Source organism: Schistocerca piceifrons, chromosome 1 (genome assembly GCF_021461385.2).
Source record: "Schistocerca piceifrons isolate TAMUIC-IGC-003096 chromosome 1, iqSchPice1.1, whole genome shotgun sequence".
Lineage (NCBI taxonomy): Eukaryota > Metazoa > Arthropoda > Insecta > Orthoptera > Acrididae > Schistocerca > Schistocerca piceifrons.
This window is the reverse complement of record NC_060138.1, coordinates 1,090,878,241-1,090,901,144: the sequence shown is the minus strand read 5'-3', so window position 1 is coordinate 1,090,901,144 and position 22,904 is coordinate 1,090,878,241. Positions and strand designations below refer to the sequence as shown.

General features: G+C 38.3%; 1 protein-coding gene across 2 annotated transcripts in view; it reads right to left on the bottom strand.

Annotated features, from left to right (window-relative positions):
- The window catches only part of LOC124775091, a 136,092-nt gene that overhangs the window by 5,732 nt on the left and 107,456 nt on the right, over positions 1-22,904 (bottom strand). The window contains exons 3-4 of one of the 2 annotated variants that reach the window (XR_007015594.1): positions 13,387-13,507; positions 7,050-7,141 (exon numbers count right to left, since the gene is read on the bottom strand). Coding sequence is in view for 1 of the 2 variants with exons in the window: in XM_047249910.1 (XP_047105866.1) it covers positions 13,387-13,507 (121 nt within the window). In the remaining variant the exon portion in view is untranslated. The remainder of the gene's footprint in view (positions 1-7,049; positions 7,142-13,386; positions 13,508-22,904) is intronic. The other variant, XM_047249910.1, reaches the window with a different exon arrangement.

Here is a 22,904-nt window from a genome sequence, read left to right as displayed (position 1 = left end):
AGGCCTGTGAGAGTGGAAGCTGTCATCAAGGCTAAGGGTGGGCCAACACCATATCGAATTCCAGTATTACCAATGGAGGGCACCACAAACTTGTAAGCCATTTTCATCCTGTTGTCGAGATACTTTTGATCACATAGTGTATGTGCCCTGCTACAAAACCGAAGTTAACAAACTATAGGTCTACGAATCCCATATTACAAACCTACTTTGCAGGTAGGAGTTTATCAAGAGATCATTTTCTATAAGTTCTGTAAATGCTACATCACGTAGATAGTGGAATGTTTATTTCAAAAGGTCAAGAAGGGCACAATCCTGTTCATATGGTGAGACCCATGTTTGATATATATGTGGCAAAAAGTGAATGAGCATACAAACCAGGAGAAAATCTCACTATAAATAAAGGAATTTGCCCTTTTTGCAGAGATTTAGTTTCAGGGTCTACTTGAAAAATAGGCCTAACATGTATGGCATAATTTTTTATGTTAAGTGAAAGTTGATGCAATTTGAATTGTGAAATATGTTATGGTAGTCAGGTAAATGCTAATGATGTCATTTTGCATGTAGTAAACAGACTGTATGAAAGTTACTATGGTAAAGGCCATGGATTGATTTTACACTAGCCCTGATCTACTTGATCATTTGTGGAAAAACAAAACTAAGGCAGTGGGTACAACAGTGAAAAAAGGACTAGCTAAAGATCTAATAGCCCAGAGACGGGGGGAAGGGGGGGGGGGGGACTTCCATTTTGTAGATGAGACCATATGCTGTTTGGAAGATGGAAAGACAGTAGGTATGTATGGAAAGACAGTAGGTATGTATTTATTTTGACAACAAAACACAAAATGACAGCATCTAATGTCAGTGTTAGAACAAACTTAGGAATTACCGAGAAAATGAAACCTAGTTGTATTTTGGAGTACAATAAAAACAAGGTTGGTGTAGACCACAGTGACCAGCTAATGGCTATACCCTTTTGAGAGGATGCAAATAAAGTGGTGGTGAGAAATTCGTATGTATTATACAAAAAGTTGAAGCCTACTAACAAATATCTAGTTGAATTCATTATGAATTGGCAGAGGCTTTCAAAATAAAGGTGGTAAATACAGCCAGTGGAAGACTTTTCCCTAAATTGACTCCAGCTTCAGTTTTCACTAATGGGCATCTATGTTCCTTGGCAGCTATGTATAGATGAAGGACCCATCTTTGAAATGCAGTAAATTGATCTAAGTGCCAGTAGCACCATATAAATAAAATTCAGAATAACTGCAAAAATGTGCAGTATAAACCAGTTGAGCCACACCATAGCTGCCCAGTCCTCAGAGTGTTAAGGAAGATTCATAAAACCCTGTTGCTTTTAATATATATCACAAAGCCCTTTTAACAGTTAGTCTGCCATAATTTTCTAAGTTTATATAAAGTTGCCTATCTTCTGCTATTGGTTTCCCTACAGTTCAACAACCTTGTGAATGAATGCTGGGTCTTTACAGCTGTTAGAAGGACCTGTGATTTCTATTTAAAATAATTATTCTTGTCTTGAGGATGGTATGATGCAATTGTTTTAAATTAGAGGACTTGATGGAGGGCTGAAAGAAGCAGTTAAGATTGGTTATCTTTATTTAGGTAGATAAGCAAACGGGTGGTAACTTTCAAACCATTCAAATTTATTGTTGCTTTCCATTTGAAGGTGGCCTTATTTGGCCAGAAACAGTTGAATAACAATGTGACCTAAACTGTTTTATTCATAAAAGAAAATACTGAAGTAAGTCTAATGTCATTTTTGTCAACATAATTGTGTTTGTTGTGTCTTCAGTACACCTACATTTCTTACACTGAACATTTTTTCCAACAAGAAACAATGTTAAATAGCTCTGTACTGTTGAGAACCATTTACAGATATACCATCGAATGCATATAACATCAAATAGTGGTACAGTTTCGTTACTGGAAATACCCAAATGCAGCATGGAAACATATCTCAATCAATTAATCTTATACAGATTACTTGAATTTGTTCATTATTATTTGTGTGTATCTCAGTAGTGCATTATACAGTTTAATGCTAGGCTCAAGTATGCCTTTTTGAAATAGTGCTGTGTGTGTCTGCTGCATATGCATGTTATGTGTGTGCCTTGAACAGTAGTTGTGCATAGATTCACTGCCAGAAGTACAAGGATCACAACTTTTCAGTTTTTCTTGTATAATAATTACATTTTCTAATATGCTGTAGAATTTCCGTTTCTCGTAACAGCTGCCAAAGATTTTCTTTGATTTTCTCTGGTTTACCCAAAATTAATTTAAAGATATTTTCCTGTAGTCTGAAGGATATCTTCATAGTTTCCATGAAATACTATATCATATTTTGATACTGTCAGAGCAGTTCAAAATCACACAGTTCTATGATTATTATATGAGATACGGTTACTTTGTATTACGATGAAACTTGTCTTGTTCAGTTTTTTGTTTATATAATGTCTATCTTTCTCCTGGCCTTTATCACATATCTTCATGAGGTCAGCATGTTTATTATTGGATTTGGCAATATTTGACACTCCTTTTTCTCTCAGGACAGAATTCGTATACCTGTGACTGTCTGCATCTAGCACTATCTCCTGTGAAAGCATGTGAACGTTTTCTAAATGTTGGAATTATGAAACTGAGGTGGGGCATGTAGTCAGATGTGGGAAGCCACCTAAAGTCCACATCCAGACCTGCCAGCAAACCTACCATTGTTGTTAATGTGCCAGATGGATTTGATCCAAGGTTGTCGCACCACCCCAAATCCCAGAAGTGGCACACAAACACGCAGGGCTATCCGGGCTGGTCTGTTTATATAATTTCTCTGTATATAACATTTCAGCTTATGTTGTCGCCAAATGCCTGGGAAGCCTGCACCCTCTGTTTTGGTTCTTGTTCATTTAGACCAATCTGTAGATTAGTTGGTACCACACTCTGTGTGGTAATTGTGTCCAATGCGACTGTTTTTTCTAGGTTTTTAAGTAAAGTTGTTGTCATGTTATCTACTCTAGTCTTTGTGAAAGCTTCAAAATTTTTTGTAAATATTTATTTTGTATTTTCTGTAATTAAGATGCTTGCTTCATTTGCTAATTTGTATATTTCACTGTTGTTGTTTAAGTTTATAAATCATTTACATGCAGCAAAAACAGGAATGGTCACAATGCAGATCCTTGGGAGACAACATGTTTAATTGGTTTGTGAAAATTTCTTTGAGATGGATAAACTGGAATATCATGTCATCATAAAAGTTAGGTTTGTTGCCAGTGTGAACTCATAGAAAGCTATTGAAGTTTTATTAAAAATCTGTTTGAGACACAGAAAGAACATCACAAAAATGCAACCACAGATGAAGTTACTGAGAGAGTGCACAATATGATGTCAGAGAATCAGTAATTAAATGTGTATGAAATAGCTGATACATACATGTGTCATATGAAAGAACATACTACATTTTAAAGAAGTCAAATTGACTTTGTGAACTAATTTGTTACTGTGGGTGAGATGTGGGGATCTACACCTCCTCTCTGAAAAAACAGTATGAAATCAGTGACAGGGTAATTCACACAGAACCACATAGTAAAGAGTTTTTTTTCTGTTCCATTTGGGTATGAAGTGTAGGAAAAATGATAATGTAAATGCCTTTGCATGCACTGTAATTAGTCCAATCCTGTCTCCACAGTTCCTTTGACCTGACATATGTTTGTAGATTCATTACTTAATACTGTTTCTTGAAACTTTGGAACTAGGCTTTTGTATGTAGTTAACATCTTATCTTCAGGCATCTCCCAGTTCAGGTTTTTCAGCATTTCTGTGAAACTCTCCCATGGGTCAAACAAACCTAATACTTCTGTAGCTGATTGATATATGGCACATGGAAATGTGTGACATCACAGAGACATAACTGGGCTTTGATTTACTGCTTTTTTTTTCTAGTGTAAGTGCATACACAGCTACACAGACACATCCAACCAAAGCTCTGGCGTCCAATATTGTATAGTAAAATTCTTAAGTTTGTATTTGTACAAATTTAAAGAAAACACCAAAGGGAAGAACAATCTGCTAGGGAGCATGCTTATACTTGCACACACATATCCAAATTACAAATGTAATTCTTAAATGTACATGCTGAAGAAAGTTTACAACACATTTAGTCACACAATGAATAAATCATATGAAACAACCATTTGTTAACCAAAATAGCACTAGTATACATTGTTAGTATACTTCAGAGAAGTTGCCTGCAGAGGCTGCTTCTGTCTCTTCATGTATAAGCTGATTCACTCCATGTCCCCAAGGCTCTCCTTCGTATGGGATTTACAAAACACAGTATGTAAGTAAATGAATGAACACAAAAGTGGAAAATCTGGTATGAAATAACTGAATAGGAGGCACTGAACAGTAAACACACGTGTGAACGCGCGCTCACACACGCACGCACGCACACACACACACACACACACACACACGTACGGGAGGGGGGGGGGGGCGAGAGAGAGAGAGAGAGCCGCCTCTCACACACAAAGATAAGTTAATGTAAATGAATACAGAATGTGTAACAATGACAATGACTACCTGGCAGAAGGCCTCCACCAATTATCTGACTCCTCCACCTATAAACCTGCAAATCCAACACAAACTCCAACCCCTGCTTAAAACCTTATGCCCTTCCCAGAACATCTCTCCTGAATCCATTTCCTTGCTCACTCCTATGACACCATGCACACCCATCTTCTACATGCTCCCCAAAATCTATAAGCTCAACAATCCTGGACGCCCCATTGTGGCTGGTTATTGTGCCCCCAATGAAAGAATTTTGGCCCTAATTGACCAACACCTCCAATCAATTGCCCGTAAGCCAGCCTTCCACGTCAAAGACACTAACCGCTTCCTTTACTGACTCTCCGTCGTCCTCACCCCTTTCCCTCCTGGATCCTTACTCATCACTGTTGAAACCACCTCCCTATACACCAACATCCCTCATGCCTATGGTCTTACTGCTATTGAACAATACCTTTCTCATTGTCCTTTTAACTTCATCCTAACCCACAACTACTTCTCATTTGAGGGGAATGTATATAAATAAATCTGTGGCACAGCCATAGGTACTCGCATGCCACCCTCACTTGACTACCTTCTTATGTTATGGGCCATATAGAAGAGACCTTCCTAACCTCCCAAAACATCAAACCCCCAGTCTAGTTCAGGTTCAGTGGTGATATCTTCATGATCTGGACTCAGGACCAAGACACACTATCTTCGTTCCTTCATAACCTCAACACCTCCACTCCCATCCACACCTCTGATCACATTAAACCCACCAATCACTAACTGTACTTGCATTTTGACAGCTGTCATCCCTTTCACACCAAAAAATCCCTCCCATATAGCCTGGCTACCAGGGGATGGTATCTGCAATGACAAAAACTCCCTAGCTCAGTATGCTGAGGGTCTCACCATGGCCTTCAGAGACAGGCTCTATCCCCCAGTATTAGTCTTCAAACAGATCTCCTGTGCCATTTACCCTCACACCCCCAATCCTTCCACCATCCCCAAAAAGTGTCTCCTTTATCATCCAGTACCACCCCAGACAGGAACGACTGAATCATGTCCTTTGCCAGGGCTTTGATTACCTATCATTGTGCCCTAATATGAGGGACATCTTACTCGAGATACATCCCTCCCTTCCTAAAGTGGTGTTCCGTTGCCCAGCCAAGTGCCACATCATCCTAGTCAATCCTTATGCCACACCCAATCCCAACCCCTTGCCACAAGGATGTCAACCCTGTGGAAGAACCAGGTGCAAATCCTGCCCCATCCACCCACCCAGCACTTCCTATTCCAGTCCTGTCACAGGTTTATCCTAACCCATCAGGGGCCAGGCCACCTGTGAAAGCAGCCCTGTCATTTACCAGCTCTGCTGAAATCATTTACAGTTTTTTGTACTGGTAGACTACCAACCAGCTGTCCACCAGGATGAATGGCCACTGCCAAACTGTGGCCAAGAGAAAAGTAGACCACCATGTGGCACTGCATGCAGCTGAACATAACACACTTGATGTCAATAGCGACTTCACTACCCGAGCCATCTGGATCCTTCTGTCCACCACCAGCTTTTCTAAACTGCGCGGATGGGAGTTATCCTTACAACAAACATTCTCCACTTCCGTAATAATCCTGGCCCCAACCTACCGTAACATACTGTCCCCACACTGTCCACAATTTCCATTCCATCTGTCCTATCATCTACTCTCCATTCTCACCTCCCATCCTGTTTATCCACAGCCCTCTGCAATGCATCCACTCATCTTTCCCAGCTCCTCTTCTTTTTCCCCCCACTGTCCTGCTCCACAATCTCCTAATGCCACACCTGTTGGCAGTGTAGTCCCAGCACTCTCCACCATACAGCATTCGTTTCTCTCTCTCTCTCCCCACCCATACACTCCTATCCCTTCCCCTTTACCCTCCTCACCCTCTCCAGGTGGCTGCTAGCATCCCACATGATGTTGCATTCCGGCCCGAGATGCTGGAGTTGGTGGTTGTGCGTGTATGTGTGAGGTGTGCTTGCTTTCGTGTATGTGTGTGAAGGCTGTGGCGAAAAGATATATGTGAGTGACTTAATTGTGTCTGCCTGCAACTTGACATGTCTTCTTTAAGGTAAGTAGCAATCTGTCTTTTCCTACAGTGTTGATAGTCCTACCTGGAGTTTCCATTGTTTGAATGTTTAACATCATTTTGATGGGTTGAGCTAGGCATTTTGCATGGTGAAGACATTCTTAATTTCTTGTTATTCTTTTTCTTCCTATCTTTATTTTTGTCAGAACAAACACACACTACACAAACTTAACAACAACATAAAAGGCATCTTGATGTACAAGATATATGTACTATGTAATACTTGTTAGTTCCTCAGTAACAGCAAAGTGACACTGTGACAAGGGACTGTGTTAAGGCAGTTGCAAATTAGTTTATATTTGGAACTTGTAAAACACTAGGAACTGCATTCTCATTAACTGTAACACAGCAAAGTAACTCACTGATAAGAGTTCTGCAATAACCTGTGCATTCTTCTCCTCCATTTATTTAATTATTCAATTCTGCACTATTTATGAGACAGTGCATGAGGCACCTACAGAAAAATCATTTATTTCACATAATATGCAAAGTGATTTGCAGCTCACACTTGTAAGAAGTGCTGACAAGAAATCATTAGTAACAGACAAGCACTCTCCCTGTGCATTATTAACAGTGGAGCTATTTGTAGTTGAAGACAGAGTATATATGAAAAATAAGAAAACACTATTTAGTGCTTTGTTAAAAAGCATAAAATTTAGTTTATGACTGTGTGGTGTGAAATATTGCTACAAAGTATGCCATAATGAATCTTGTTCAGTTAAAGCTATCATTTAGGAAAGTTATTGATAAACAAAAAAGAAATTGCTAACAGAGTTATAATATTTCTCAAGTTATGTATAAGCATTTGCAAAGTTTATTAGGCATGTACAGGAAGAAGTGAAAATATCAGAAATAATATTTTTACTTAGTTTAAGAAATACTGCTTTCCACTGATGACACCCAAAACCTGACCCTTTCTTTTCCCTGTAGCTAGTAGTCTGAAGTGCTTCCAATTTCATTCACTGTGAAATTGAATGGCATAATGTTACTTTGACTGTTCTTTCTAATTTAGTTTGATATGGAAATGTAACCAATATTTTACACAGCATTGACTCAAGCAGTATGAAATTATGCTAGTACATTTTAAAAAGTCCTGCAAATCCATAGCAATGTGGCTGTAAATGAGAATGGTATACATAACATACAAACATGTATATTTGTGACAGAAGAGGAGCATCTGCTTATCAGCCATGAAAACAATAACAGAGCTGAATCATACAGTTTTACCAAGACTGTTGAACCTCAGGTTTCAGAAAGCTTTAACATGCACCCTACAATTACAAGTCTTGTATTTTAGCTCTCTCAGTGTGGTGTTTTTTTTTTTTTTAAAAAAAGTGAATTGTTTCAGAACCTCAGGCACCCAGTGACTTCCATTTTGGGGGGCGGGGGGGGGGGGGGGGGGCCTTAAAAAAAAAACACGCAAACCATGCTGCAGACAATTCTAATAAAGGTACCACTCATTTCCAACAACAGTGTCATAACTCATAATTTGTCATACTTGAGTTGTTGACATGAAAAAAACCACTTGGGGGAGTTCCTCTGAATGCTACATCATCATAACTCTAATTGCAAAATTCGCTGATAAAGGGTGTTTGTGGTGCTGTCACATACTTGGAATCCCGCACTTCAGTTACTAGCAACACTTGCACATCTCAGTTGTGCTCTGGCAGTTGTCCTGGTATTGCCACATAATTTGTGCGAAGGGTGTCGTAGTCTGTATTAAAACGTTACTGCTTCAGGATTGTGACAGGTAAGGTCACTGGTGTTGTATCAATAATGTATTATTTTAACATATGACTGATGTTCATTGGTGTATTTGGAATACATGATAGTCACATTTCAAAATGTGATGTTCTTGCAGAAATGTTGTTTTCAACTCTTCCTGTACTACCTTTACTTATGGCATTACTCCAACAAATCTGGTAGTAAAGCTGATAACTGAACTTTGAACAAAACACAAATGTGACACTTCTGCTGAAAACAAGTGATAGACCTTCAAATGTAGTTTGTAATATTTTGTTGTATGATACTATTATTCCTGTCTTAGTTAACATCATTTCCACATAAGATGTGGAGTTTAAACTTATCAGTTTTCATAATTTCAGGATTCACGTATAATCATGATAGGTCAAGGGCAGCCTTGGAGTCTATTTTGAATGAAACTCCTTTGCAAGATGTTGGTATGCACAGTTAAATAATATGAGACAATGGTATTTGACAAATAATACTACAGTTAAACTCCTTTTTAGGAAATGCTTCAAGTTTAGCCACAAAGTTAATGATAACACAATTCATGATGGAGACAAAGAAAGTTTATTTTCTGGGAGTAGTAACTTGTTGTTGGCATCCACTAATGCCATTACCACACTAGTGTCGTTTTCATCCAGTTCTTCATCCTCATGCAGTAGTTGCAGTAGCTTTGAGTCATCACCTGAAGACTGTGATTGTATAGTTGGTGATAACCACCTACATACCATAGGAGGATAGTGTGTCAGACATTGATGAAAGTTGGTGAGATAAACATCTTTGTGTTAATACCGTTGATGCTAGAGTAGTTTTGGCAAGTGGAGCTAATTCTACATCTCGCACACTATTTTTCAATAAAAATGCTTCCACTTTGATAGGGATGGAAATAATATTAATGAGCCCACTAGAGCAAGGTGTGAAACACAAATGTGATGTAGAAAAATGGTGCAGGAATATTCTTAAAGATGCTAGAAATTCTGGAATGGAATACAAAATGTGAATAAAGGATAAGTGAATAAGGGAGGAAAGAAAAATTACACCAGCACCTTCAGATAAATGTAGACTTAAAACTTTCAGTGCAGAAGAAAGACTGAAACTGTTTTTGGGATATTGGCATTGGGCTACTTTGAAAAGCAGACATATTTCATAAAAAACAGTATGAATGAAATGAAAGCCCCATATCACTACGTGCGAGATGGTAGCAAGACACGTCAACAAAGAAATATGGCATTTTATTGTTGTGTAGGACAAACTTCTCCATGTTTGTAATCTGTTCTTCATGAGTACATTAAACATAAACAGTTTCCCTATATATACAGTGGTGGAGAAACAAAACAAGGTTGCCAATGTCTTTATGGAAGAAGATAAATGAGGGAAGCATGGAAAACGACCAAAGATTAATGAAAGTGTAAAAGAAGGAATCAGAAAATTTACTGGATCTGAAAGCCACTGCACTAGAGCAAATACATCCAAATATTTTATCAAAGAGGGTAAGACCATTTCAGGAATTCATAAAGATTACCGTGTCACATTGCCAAGTTAATAATGTTGAACATGGGAATTACACATTGTTCGACTGTTTATTTACTACTGAATTCAACATTTCATTTTTCATACCGAAAAAAGATCAATGGGGTCTCTGCACTGCATATAACAATGCCAAGGATGAAAGAAAGAAACACTGGAAGAAAATTACATTGAACATTTGTCTGAAAAAGAATTATGTCGAATTGAAAAGACAGGTGATAAAGAAACAGCATCAGAAGGAACAGTTGTTGCAGTCTATGATTTGCCAGCAGTGATGCAACTACCAAAGGGGGACATATCACTATTCTACTGTAAATCAGAACTAAATATACTAAATTTTACAGTCTACAACTTGAAATATAATTTCTGTAAGTGTTATGTTGGGATGAAAGCCACAAACACAGAAATGTGAATGAACTGGCAACCTGTATATTGTAGTACTTGACAGAGAAAGCTGACAAAGACAAAAGTCCTTTATATTTTATTCTGACAATTGCACCAGGCAACAAAAGAATTAATTTACTTGCTGTGTACCTCCATGCAGTCCAGTTCCTGAATGTAAGAAGTATAATGCACAAATACCTCATATCACACAAAATGAAGGTGATTCTGCCCATCTCTTGATAGAGAGGAATGTAAAACATTTGCTGAAGGGCAGCCCTATCTACACACCTGAAAAATACACCTCTGGTGTTAGAACTGCAAGAAAGATTTGAGAACCATTCATTCTATGATATGAAGCATGTGCAGATGGACATAGCATCTGTTAACATGGGAGCCATAACAGCTTCTTAAGTAAGAGTCTTTCAAAGTTTTGAAGCAATCAACCTGTTTAATTTTCCACAAGCTGTCTTATTCAGATGCAAATTTTCAGGAAGCTACTGACATCAAAAGGAAGATGAGATCATCTAACAATCATGTAATGCTGACCCCTGCATTCACCGCATAGCCAGGAATCTCTGAGAGAAAGAAAGCTGATTTGGTAGAATTGGTAAAGGAAGGAAGAATGACTAGGTTTAGCGTTCCATTGACATAGAGGTCATTAGAGATGAAGCTCCAGCTCGGATTTGTGTCAAGGACAGGGAAGGGAGTCGGCCATGCTCTTTCAAAGGAACCATCCTGGCATTTGCTTAGAGCGATTTATGGAAATCGCAAAAAACATAAATTTGGATAGCTGAACGCAAGTTTGAAACATCATCCTCTCGAATGTGAGTCCAGTGCTAAACCCTGCACCACCTCGCTCAGCAATTGATTTGGTGTGCAAGAATTTGATCCCGAAGTTCTATGAACACCATCTGTTAGTAAAGAGACACAAGACTAAAGGAATGTTTTGTGTGGGGAAGTACAATCAACATTTTGTTGATAAGTTTGTTAATTGCTTGTTTGGAGAGATGAATCGAAAACCATTTTGTATAATTTAACTTTTCAAAGAATTGAAGGAATTTCATAATGATAATTATTATATTTCTATTTTAATATATTCACAACTTGAAGTAAACCAATTATGTGTGGCAACAAAGATGTCCTATTTCAAAATAAAACATAACTTTTGTTCAGAATTTGTAGTAAGAGTGTCATAAAGCACACAGAGGGCAATAGAACAAACTCATAGGTAAGACAGGCTATTTATTGAGTGATTATTGTAAACAATTATATTTTGGAAACTTCCTTCTATCAAATTACACTATGAAAGTATTTCAGAATGTCTGTCTACTAAAACTATAAGACTTCAAAACCTTTCAAAGGCTTTCCTGAAAAATCGCAGATTTTGAGTTATGACACTGTTTTCACAAATGAGTGGTATGTGGTACACCATTATGACATACCTGCAAGGTCATAACAAATTTTGTCAATGCAGACATGGACATGTACACTATAACAGTCTAACTTTGTCTCACTACAAGCCTCATACAACCTGAGGTATTGTGTCATATGTGAATTGTCTGCATATGTTCTAACAAAATTAATCTGCAGCTATCCAATGCCCCCATAAAAGCCTCCATCCGTACCAAGATCACTGACCTTTAACACTACCACTATTCAGAAAGCTGCCATCCCTTCCATACTAATAAATCTCTCCTATACAGTCCAGCCACCTGTGGATGGTACACATGTGGTGACATAGTTGCACATGTCCCTAATCCTAGAACCACCCTGATGAATCCACTGCAAAAGCACCGCCCTCCCCTCCCCCTCCCTCATTATGCAGTATCGCCCTGGACTGGAACAACTTTATCACCTCTTCTGCCCAGGCTTCAACTACTCATCATTGTACTCTGAAATAAGGTGCATCCTTGTGACAATGCTTCTCACTTTTCCCAATTTATGAAATACCCTTAGGCCAACCTCTAGCCACAAGACCCCAGGACCCTGGTGCAAGATTTGTTCTAAGCACCAACTGAGGACATCTTATTCCAGTGGCAACACAGGAATACCCTATGCTGTGAGAGGCAAGGCCACACAGACATCTGTGAAAGCCATTATGTAACATTCCAACTCTGCTGTAGCTCATATACAATCTTTTATCGTAGCATCACTACGAACCAGCTGTCCACCAAATGAATGGCCATTCAAAAAGCAGCCAAGAGCAAAACTAACCATGAAGTGATGCAACATAATGCTGACTACAAATATCCTTCACCAGTATCAGCTTTTCAGAACTATGTAGATGGAAACTGTCCTTATAACGCTTCATTCAATACCAATCCCAGTATCCTCCCTGGCCCTTGACCCACACCAGTTTTCACCCCTGTCTACAAGTCTCCAACTTCACCCACACTTTCCTTTCCACTGCATCCCTCTTCCTTTGTTCCAGCCCTTCCACACCTCCTCCCAACCCACTCCACTTGAATGTGTACCTCACCAACTTCTTTTCTCTACACTAGAGTGGGCTCACCAGTGCCATATTCCCAACCTGTTCCCTTAGGGCCTCTCCCTCCCAGCCTTCAGCACCTCTTCCCTCCACCCTCCCTTCCCCTTCTCCCCTCTGTGCTCCTCTCACCCACTCCATATGACACCTCACTGCAGTTGGGCTGCATCATTGGAACAATGAATGTAGATGGTGTGTGTGTGTGTGTTTGGGGGAGGGGGGGGGGGGTTGCACATGTGCGCGTGGCCTGTTATGGTGAACACAAAGTTACTCTCTTCTTTCGTCATAAATTACACATTTGTAACTGTCGTTCAAAATAAATTACGTGTATAATCAATTTAAATTCTTCTGCTCTTTAAAATAATATTATAGTAGTCTGAACAATATGTGACAAGTTAAAATAGTGTGCCAGACCAGAACTCAAACTTAGATATTTGTCTTTCTTCAGAATGATAATAATAATAATTAATAATAATAATAATAATGGGATGTGAAGTTGAAGCTCTGAGTCTGTCTGTAAAATACAGACATACAGTTTTAACTTACGAGCTACTTACAATTGAATAGTCCACTGGCTTTCTTGCTTGCAGCACCTGTGGTCTCTGACACTTTTTCTGAGGCCACCTTTGTAGTGTCTTGAACGGCCTTCTGAACACCTTGTCGTGTCTCATCCAGTGCCTTCATAAACACAAGACATGACAAGTATAATATTTGCAGCATTAATTAGACAGGCAAGTTTCAAATTTTAGAACTGCTTTGGTAACTAGTTATACTATTATAATAATGTTTTGAATGCACTTCTTTAACGAGTGCTACAGTTAAAGATCCAATGACAAAAGCTAGCAATTCTATTTGAATCAAGTTAATAATGGTAATGAGAAAGAAGAGCACACTACTAAGTTAAAATATGTTTCTAAATGTGAATTCTCCACCCCCAATGAACCATGGGCTTTGCCATGGTGGCGTCACTTGAGTGCCTCAATGTTACTGATGGCCAATACCATTGGTACAACTGCAATGGAGGGGTATATGATAAGAGGTCATACAAATGTTTGGTTCCTGAAGAGGGGCAGTAGATTTGTTAGTAGTTGCAGGAGCAACAATCTGTATGGTTGACTAATCTGGTCTTTTCATACAGTTGACATGACCTTGTCTGCTGGTATTGCAACCGTTTGTTTCTGCCTAGTCAGTCAGTCAGGTTCTGGCTGTCACCTGTCATGTACCAGCAGAGCAGCAAGTTACATTTTTAGCTTTTTGTGTCTTCTTCATAGTTTAATTCTTAAATTCTGTGTATGTTTTTGTATTTATAAGGTGTAATCTCATATTTTAGTAGCAGTAAAGTGCAGATTCATGTAGTCTGTAGCACAGTTGTCATTTCTTTTGAATGTCATTTTACAGTGTACTTCTTAAGTTAGTCGTGCTGAGATGGACTGGCTGCAGTTGGCAAACAGCTAAAGGTTCTTGCAGCTACAGTCAGCTGTCTTCAGGCTGCTGTCTCGGATCAGAGAATCTGCTGCATCACATGGGCCACGTCAGGCATCGCTTGTTTCACCCACGAGCCCAGCTGCCATGGCACCTTCCAGTATACCCAATGCCGTGGATCTGAACTCGTCGCAAGTAATGCATCCGTGCCACTAGAGGTGGAGGTTCAACGTGGAGGCTGGCCGTCTAGTCTCACCCATTCACCCTGTGAGTGGATAGGTGCCTGCTCTTTCAGCAGGGTCTGAGCAAGCACTTGGGGAGAGAGGTTTGCTAGTTATCAGGAGCTCCAGTCTCAGTTCATGTGGACAGCTAGTGGAAGTGGTGAAGACTGCTGGCCTTGCATGTGCGATCCCAAGCAGAGCTCACAGTTTTGAAGCACTGTTCTCCGAGTTGATTGGTTTGGAGCTGAGTGGAAGGTCTCGACCAAAGGCTTCATTGTTTCTGTAATTTTTCTCAGGACTAAGGGCTGACTGAAACCCAAAGTACAAAGCTCTGAAATATTTGACGAACCATGGAATGTGTATTGGAAAGACAGAATAGATGCCATAGAAGTTGACAAAAACAGTTTCTCTATTGAGGGCAAATTTGAGTGTGACTGAAGTTATCTGGATGCATATAACAGGTCTAGGTGAATTCAAGTTAATTGTTGGATGTTTTTATTGGCCACCCGATTCCCTACACTGAGTAGCATGAAAACGCCCAGATCATGAAATATTAGTTGGAGACAATTTTAACCTATTGAGTATAGGCTGTGATGTCCACAGATTCACTGCAGTGGTACGCACAGGCTGTCATGTGAAGCACTTTTGAATACATTTTCTGAAAACTGGTTTGAGGGACTACATGCAATGGAAATATTTTAGATCTTGTAACTACAAATAGGCCTGACCTTATTGATGGTGTGGATAGCAACAATGGTTATTTAAGTTAATAAATCCCTCAAGAAAGCCAGGAGAGTGTTTAGGCCAGAAATAGCAAATAAGCAATTGCTACTATCCCACTTAAACAATGAATGGACATCATTTAGTTCTGGTATGGTGGACAAAGAGGAATCATGTACAAAGTTTAAACAAATTGTAAATCACACTTTGGAGAAGTATGTGCCAAGTAAGTGGACTAAGGATGGAAAGGACCCTCCATTATTTAACAAGAGACTATGGAAAGTCCTGAGAAAGCAACTGCGACCATCGTACTCTAGTAGAAGCCAAGAACCAGAGAAAATTTTGGTACTATGTCAAATCAGTAAGCAGGTCAAAGGCTTCTGTCCAGAGAATCACTGACCAGTCTAGGTGTGCCAATAGAAGATAATAAAAGGAATGCTGAAGTTTTAAATTTCACATTTAGGGAATTGTTCATGCGGAGATGATATTCAAGTATCGTATTGATGATCACAAAGGCTTTGTTGAAGGTCACTACTGCAGTTATGAGTGCTAATAAAACAAAATGTGAAAAAGTATTTCTCCAAAAATTTTGAACCATTGTACAAGGAATTCAAGTAATTTTGTGCATCAGTTAGTTACCATGGACAAGATGTGGGCCACCACTTCACTAATTAATTCATGATGTACAATGGACCATACTCTTTCTTCTGATATTCCTATGGAAGTAGTTATTTCTTTGTTTTTGCCTGTTCATACAGTTTCGTGTTACCCTTCTTGTGGATCAGCTTCAAGATATTGGAGCAGTGTTGAGATTTGATCAAAGAATTTCTAGTCAAAGTTGCTGGAGAAACATTACCAAGTAACTGACTTTTCTGGTTTTCCAGATTTTGTTCAGTTGACATACTTGACTCAGCACATCTGCTGTTATCATGGAAATGACCAGTTTTTTATTCTTTACAATAAAGATGAAGCTGAAAGAATATTGCATAAGTTAAACAAGGGAAAAAGTTGTACTTTCCACATAACAAAAGAAAGAAATGCAGCATAACTGGTGTGTTAGAAGCTTCACAATGCTATTCATGGATGGTGTGGTTCTGCCACCAGCAAAATGTGTCAAAGGCTTTAGGACAGAAGACTATGCAAAAATTCACAACAAAAAAAATCATGAGCGTTATGTCACAATTGTTTACATTACGTTCGCTTGAGCAGTTGCCAGCGAGCTCATGCGTGGTTCAGTTGCTTATGGGCAGTACCTTCTCCTGCTTCTGGCTTAAAGTGTGGCTGTTAGCTATATCGGCCGTAGCAACAAGCAGCCACATGCTACCAAGAAAAATTTTTCTCGCGCGCCCAAGCTGTCAGATTCACGCATGCGCTGATCAGTCTGAATGGTGGAGGGGAGCAGGTGATCCCCACTAGTCCAGTATGTACCTGTTGCTGTTTCCTCTTCATTTACAGATGGGGACCTACTTCATCGAGAATCTCGACATATGAATGAGCACTTGAAGCCAAATTATGCATTTTAGTGTGGTTTACGAAATTCCGATGCTCTTAGAGTATCCTCTGATGTCTTGTTTCTTTTATGGCGTAATGTGAGATCTCTTAAGGGGAGATGGATGGCAAGTGGGCTTCAAAAATCCGATTTTTAGACTTTAGGATATTTGAAATGCCTGGTCTTTCCGGCGTGAAACAGTTTTTGTTTTGTATAAATATGACAATTTTTTCGTGAGATATGATGGTTTTCCAGATGCTCTGTGCAATCTGGAGATGGTGAATGACCGGGTATGTGCAGAACAAGCCTATGGTCATAATGTCACAATTTATAAATTAGAGTGCATTGGGCATGCCCAGAAGGGAATGGGGTCCAGGTTGAGAAGATTATTGAAGGAAAAGTCAAAAATACTATTGGAAGAAAGGTGGTAAAGGTCGCCTGACAAATGTTGAAATAGGTAGATCACAGAATTATTATGGCTTGGCCATAAGAAGAAATGTTAGAAAACATGAAAAATGCTTCATGGGCTATCTTTTTACATAAGCTTTCCACAAAGGAAAATCCAGTGCACGGTCTTTGCCCGAATGATCCTGAAACTTGGTGCAAGTACAGGAGAAGTGCCAGATATGACCACAAACATTCTCTACCTGCATCAGTAATGAATGAAATTAAATCCATATTTAGAGACCTTTGTAAACATACCTTGTTGAAGAAATGTCTTCATGGGAAAACCCAAAATTTAAATGAATGTGTGAATTCTGTCATTTGGAACCGGTTACTGAAAACTGTATTTGTTCAGCTTACAACCTTCATATTTGGTGTTTATGATGCTATTTTATGCTTCAATGATGTTGTAATTATGGGACGTTTTGGAATTATTGGGCATAAAATCTAGTGGAAATACTGCAAAGTCCTTGGGGCAAATAGATAAAGAGAGAATCTGTAAAGCAGATATTGCTAATTTAAAATGCACAAAAGAAGCCAGACAGAAAAGAAGAGGGACCTAGACAAGAAAAGAAGATCAATATATTAAGATGATGCTCAGTATGGTGCAGGAAAATATTAGTGGTAATTCTCATCAGTAACTCTACTAGAATTGCAATATTAAACTTTAAATGGATTTTTCTAAAAACTGCATTTTTTTACTTTCAGGAACCATTCTTTGATAAACTAATGAGGTTAGAAACATGAAATTTGGTTTGCACTGCAGATGGTAATTAGTTGTTATAAGTAAACTGAGAACCAATGGTAATTAGTTGTTATAAGTAAACTGAGAACCACCAAACAATCAGAAACTGTTTTATAATAATTAATGTACAAAAAAAGTTAAATTTTACTAGTGAAAAAATAATTTTTTTTTCTTCGATCCATAAGAGGTATTATGTTCATTTTACTTGTAAATTGAAGCATACATGTTATATAAATGCAATAAAAATTTCATTGTTTTATCACTTAGAGTTCTTTTGAAAAGTGTACCTATTCAAAGGGTAAAATAGCATTGGCAGAACAGACATATGAACAAACGGGCTTCCTACGTCGTCTTAATTGCGCACACGTCGTAACGCCAGTTTTCTGGCAACTGCTGAAACGAACCTATTTCCAACTGGTAGCAGGAAAACATTGCGAATGGTAGTTTGAAAGGCATTACTTTTAAAGTAAATTTCCTTTTAAGCAAGATGAATTATGTTACGTGTGAGAATGTGCGACGAATTTCTTAAATCACAGAGAGTTTGACTCTCATTTAAAACTGAACACTTTGAGGACCAGCCACTCGGAAGAATTTCTAGCCCAGAAAACCAGACATGTATGTCATTATTAATGTTTTACTGGCCATTTGTGTGAGGTATCTGTTAGTATGACACTCAGGAAAAGACCAATATTGTAAGTGGAGGCTTACCTGTTCTTGTAACTTATTAATCTTCGACCAATATCATATGAGGAAGCCTAGCTTTTCTTGTAGATACACCATGTATATTAATTTAAATCATTAACTTTTCCTATCTGTGTGTTTATGCTACTTAAAAGTGATGTTGCTATTGGCTGACTAAATCACGTGTCCTACGCTTTGAATATGTGCTATCATCGGCTGGCAAGATCACGTGACATGAGCTATGATTGGCTTATAAGAAGGCATCGCAATTTTGATTTCAATGTTTCGGAAACTAACATGCTGTTTGTGATGGAATTCGAGATCATTCTTTCTTAATACGAAAATATGCAGCATACATGTTGTTGCACATCAAAGACCTTTCAAAAATGGTTTTTTTTTATAAAGTGCTAGAAAGTTTTATGTTGGTGTATAAAACCTTAATCATTCAAAAGGGTTGATAACTTTTACAGTTCCGAGCGAAGGAATTCTGTCACTCAACACACTAAAAGTGTATTTTCAACTGGGAAATCCGGAAATTTTTCTTTCCTTGTCCGTATACACCTTGAATGAGATCAAACAAGATTCCTGCTGAAGTACTACTCATAGAATAAAACCTGATAAAATACTCATTTGCTGTCAAATTTTCAGAAACAACTCTGAAATGAACATAGACTTGCTCCATTTGGTACATGTCACAAATTTCATCCAATAAAATTGAAAAATATTCTGTAGTTTTCTTGCCCATAATTCCTTACGAAACTGCAGTCGCCATCCAATCAAGAATTTCATTTTGATTATTGTGGTGAGGCTATTTGTAATGATCTATTTGTAACTAAGGTTTTGATTCTGCCCCATCTTCTGCTCAAGGCTTTACAAATGTCATGAAGTTGGGATTTTGAACATTTTTGCATCCTTTTATGAGGAGACTCTATGTTGACAGTCCTTCAATGTGCTGTTTATTTCAATAATGCAGGTCCATTAGCCATCATGTGTTTCAGCTGATGATATTGAGGGAACTTCAACATTTTTAATGCAATTAGTATGAAAAGAATTTATTGCATGGGTCCTTATCCACACTGCTCCATGTTTCCAGTTTGAAAATCCACCATCTACCCCAACATTTTTCGATTTTATGGGCTGCTTGTCAAAAGTGATAACTTTCACTTACACAGATTTGACAAATTCCTGTTATTGTTGGTTGATTGAAGCCTTGGATTAAGTTTTGTCTAATTTTTGAAAACTGAAGGCACTGAAAAGTTCCTTGCTCCTGATCCTAAAGACCGAAATATACTTTTATATGACACAAAAATGTAAAAAAATTAACAAAAATATAAAAACAATATGAATTACACAGATGTTCTGCATACTATACATTTTTCATTTATATTTCGGGTGTGTAATATATTTCGGAAGTTAAGAGTCAAGTTTGTGATAGATAAATTACTTATTAATATCACTTAAATGCTTTCTATATACCACAGAAATTTAAACTACATACTTTGTAGTGTAAAATACCGGGCACATGGATTTATAGTGTTCTTCTCAATTTTGTGTAAATACAAATAATATACAGTATTCATAATTATTAGAAATTACAAAACTGTAATTTTTATATTATACTTATGACTTTCACCGTCTGCTGCCTCAACAGATTCACCATTAAAGCTGCCAAGGCACACTGGTTTCAAAGATGGTGCAGAAGTCTCTTCTGTATTCTGTGCCTAACTGCCTCTCAGTACCAATCTATCCAGGACCATTTTGAGTGTTTCTACAGTGATACATTTCACAATGAAAAGGAAAGTTGAGATACAGCACTGTTCCCCTATTATAGACAGACACTTACTTTCTTATGATTCTTGACTCACTGGGACAGTTTGGTAATAGCACAATACAAGTATTGAAGAAAAGACACATGTTCACTGATATTCTTATGCTATAAGTGCACTGGACTATTGACTAGCTGTGGCTAAAGACAAACACTGTCCAACAGAGAATAATTTCACAAAGTCTATGTGTCATCCAATAAGTGCTTATTAGTCTGAAAAATTGCTTTTACTGCTTGTTTATGGAACATGCTCAGAATAAGCATCCGATTTCTGCAAAATAAATAAACTGATAAAAAACAAAATATAGCACACCTCTGTGCCCATTCTCCTCCTTCCTTTTTTAAGTGTAAGTATGTCATTGTGATTGAAGTTAGCACAGATGTTCTCTCGGTGTACATATAAGGGGCAATCAAAAAGTTTCCATTTGAGGGCACTGCTGCAGGTTATATGCAACATAGCACAACTCTGATTGGATATATAAGCACCAATGTGTGGGCAAGGTATTAGGTGGCATTCGTGTCTTTGCAATGTGTGTGAGGTAAATGCAGAAATGAGGACAATGGTGACATTATTGCCAAATGTGTCTGAACAGGACCAGTGTTCTGTTATTCTTTTCTCGGTTGCTGACGAACAAACACTGGTAGACGTCCATCAGAAAATCGAGAATGTGTCTAGGGCAACATGAAACGTCTGGGAAAACTGCAACAAAGGGTGCTGATGCTTCATGACAACACATATTCTCATACTGAAAATGTCAGAACACAGAAGTTATTACAGTCAAGTGGGAAACTGTCAAGCACCTGACCTATAGTTCCGATCTCTCCCTATGCGATTATCATGCTTTCGGTCCCTTATAAAAGGGCTTAAAGGGTCAAAACAATTCCTGTCAGACTAAGATGTGTAACAGCCAGTTACAGATTGCTTCATGCAGCACGACATGGTGTTTTACTATATGAGTATCTTCAACTTGGTGCATCGTTGGGATGATTGCCACAATGCTCATGGCGATTTTGCATGACTGGCATAATGATTCAGGATGGTACAGCCTTCGAACAGAAAATTTTTTATCACCTCTTTGTATATTCCCTCAAATCCAGTGTGGGTATTTAATTCATTCTGAATTTTTTGAGTGAGTACAGCTACCTACTATACTCCACCAACCTTCACAAGCATCTCTATTACACTTTTATAAGGGCTATATACAGACCTGTTAAAATCATAGCAGCAAGTTGCTGAATTTATTAGATGTCTCTTCTCATGACTACTAGGATATTAAACTCTGGAATAATACTTTTAGAACTGGTTGCCCCCCCTTTTAAAAAATCTAAGGTTTCTATTTGCCTTCACTTACATTCATTTCACATGATCGTACCATTTGATATTGTTTTTTAATATTACTCCAGCATAGGTACACAATGTCACATGCTCAAGATCTTTAACTGCATCTATTGGGCCATTTCTCTTTGCTGTAGGCATTATCTTAAATTTATCCACTTTTAAAGAGAGCCACCATTTATTGCACCAAGTGGAAGTTTTGTACAAATATTTCTGCATTTCCTCATGATCATCCATCAATGTTAATTTCCTGTATAAAACAGCACTGCCAGTGAACGGTCTTATATTGCTGCTAACCCTCTCCGATAAATTATGTGTTCAGAGATCATTAGAGGTCCTATTATGATACCTTGGGACACATCTTCTGTTACTTTAGTTTCTGTAGAACACTCGCCATCTTTTATAAAGTACTAGGTTCTGTTATTCAAATATTCACTGACTCGGTCACATGTCCAAAGACACTGTGCCTGACCGTATTTTGGTTAGTAGTTGGCTGTGTGGTGTAGTGTCATACACTTTTAGGAAATCTAAGAAGATGGAATCTACCTGTTTACCTGCACCTGATGTCTACAAGAAATCGTTTAAGAATATAGCAAGCTGCACAGAATAAATCCTTCACTCGTTGCAGAGTTTGTGCTGTTTTGAAACTTCCTGGTAGATTAGAACTGTGTGCCATATGGTGTCTCGAGCCCAATACCTTGCCTTTATTGGGCAATGCTCTTGCTGACTGGGTTAGACAGGTACGTTTCACAACCTGCCTCACAGCTTCATTTCTGCTGGTACCTCTCTGATACTTTTCAAGCTTCACATGTTTGTTAGTCCAGCAACAAATGGCAGTGGAGCTTCTGTGAAGTTTGGGAAGCAGAAGACAGCTACTGACAGAAGTAAAGCTGTGACTGTCCCTCTCAAGTCATACTCGGATAGGTACATCAATAAGAGCACTACTGGCGAAGAGCAATGCAGTTTGACACACAGTTTTAATCTGCCAGAAGTTTCAAATGAAGCTGTATTTCACATAAAAGGTTTTTCTTGAATTGGTGCTGATTCTTTGAGAGATGCTCAGTTTCATCCATTAACATCATAATATTTGAGACACTTTAAGAGAAAATCTCTAGAGAATATTAAAAACACAGGTCAATTGGACCTACCAATACTGGATGTTGGTCTCTCAATATGTTGTAATGATACTATG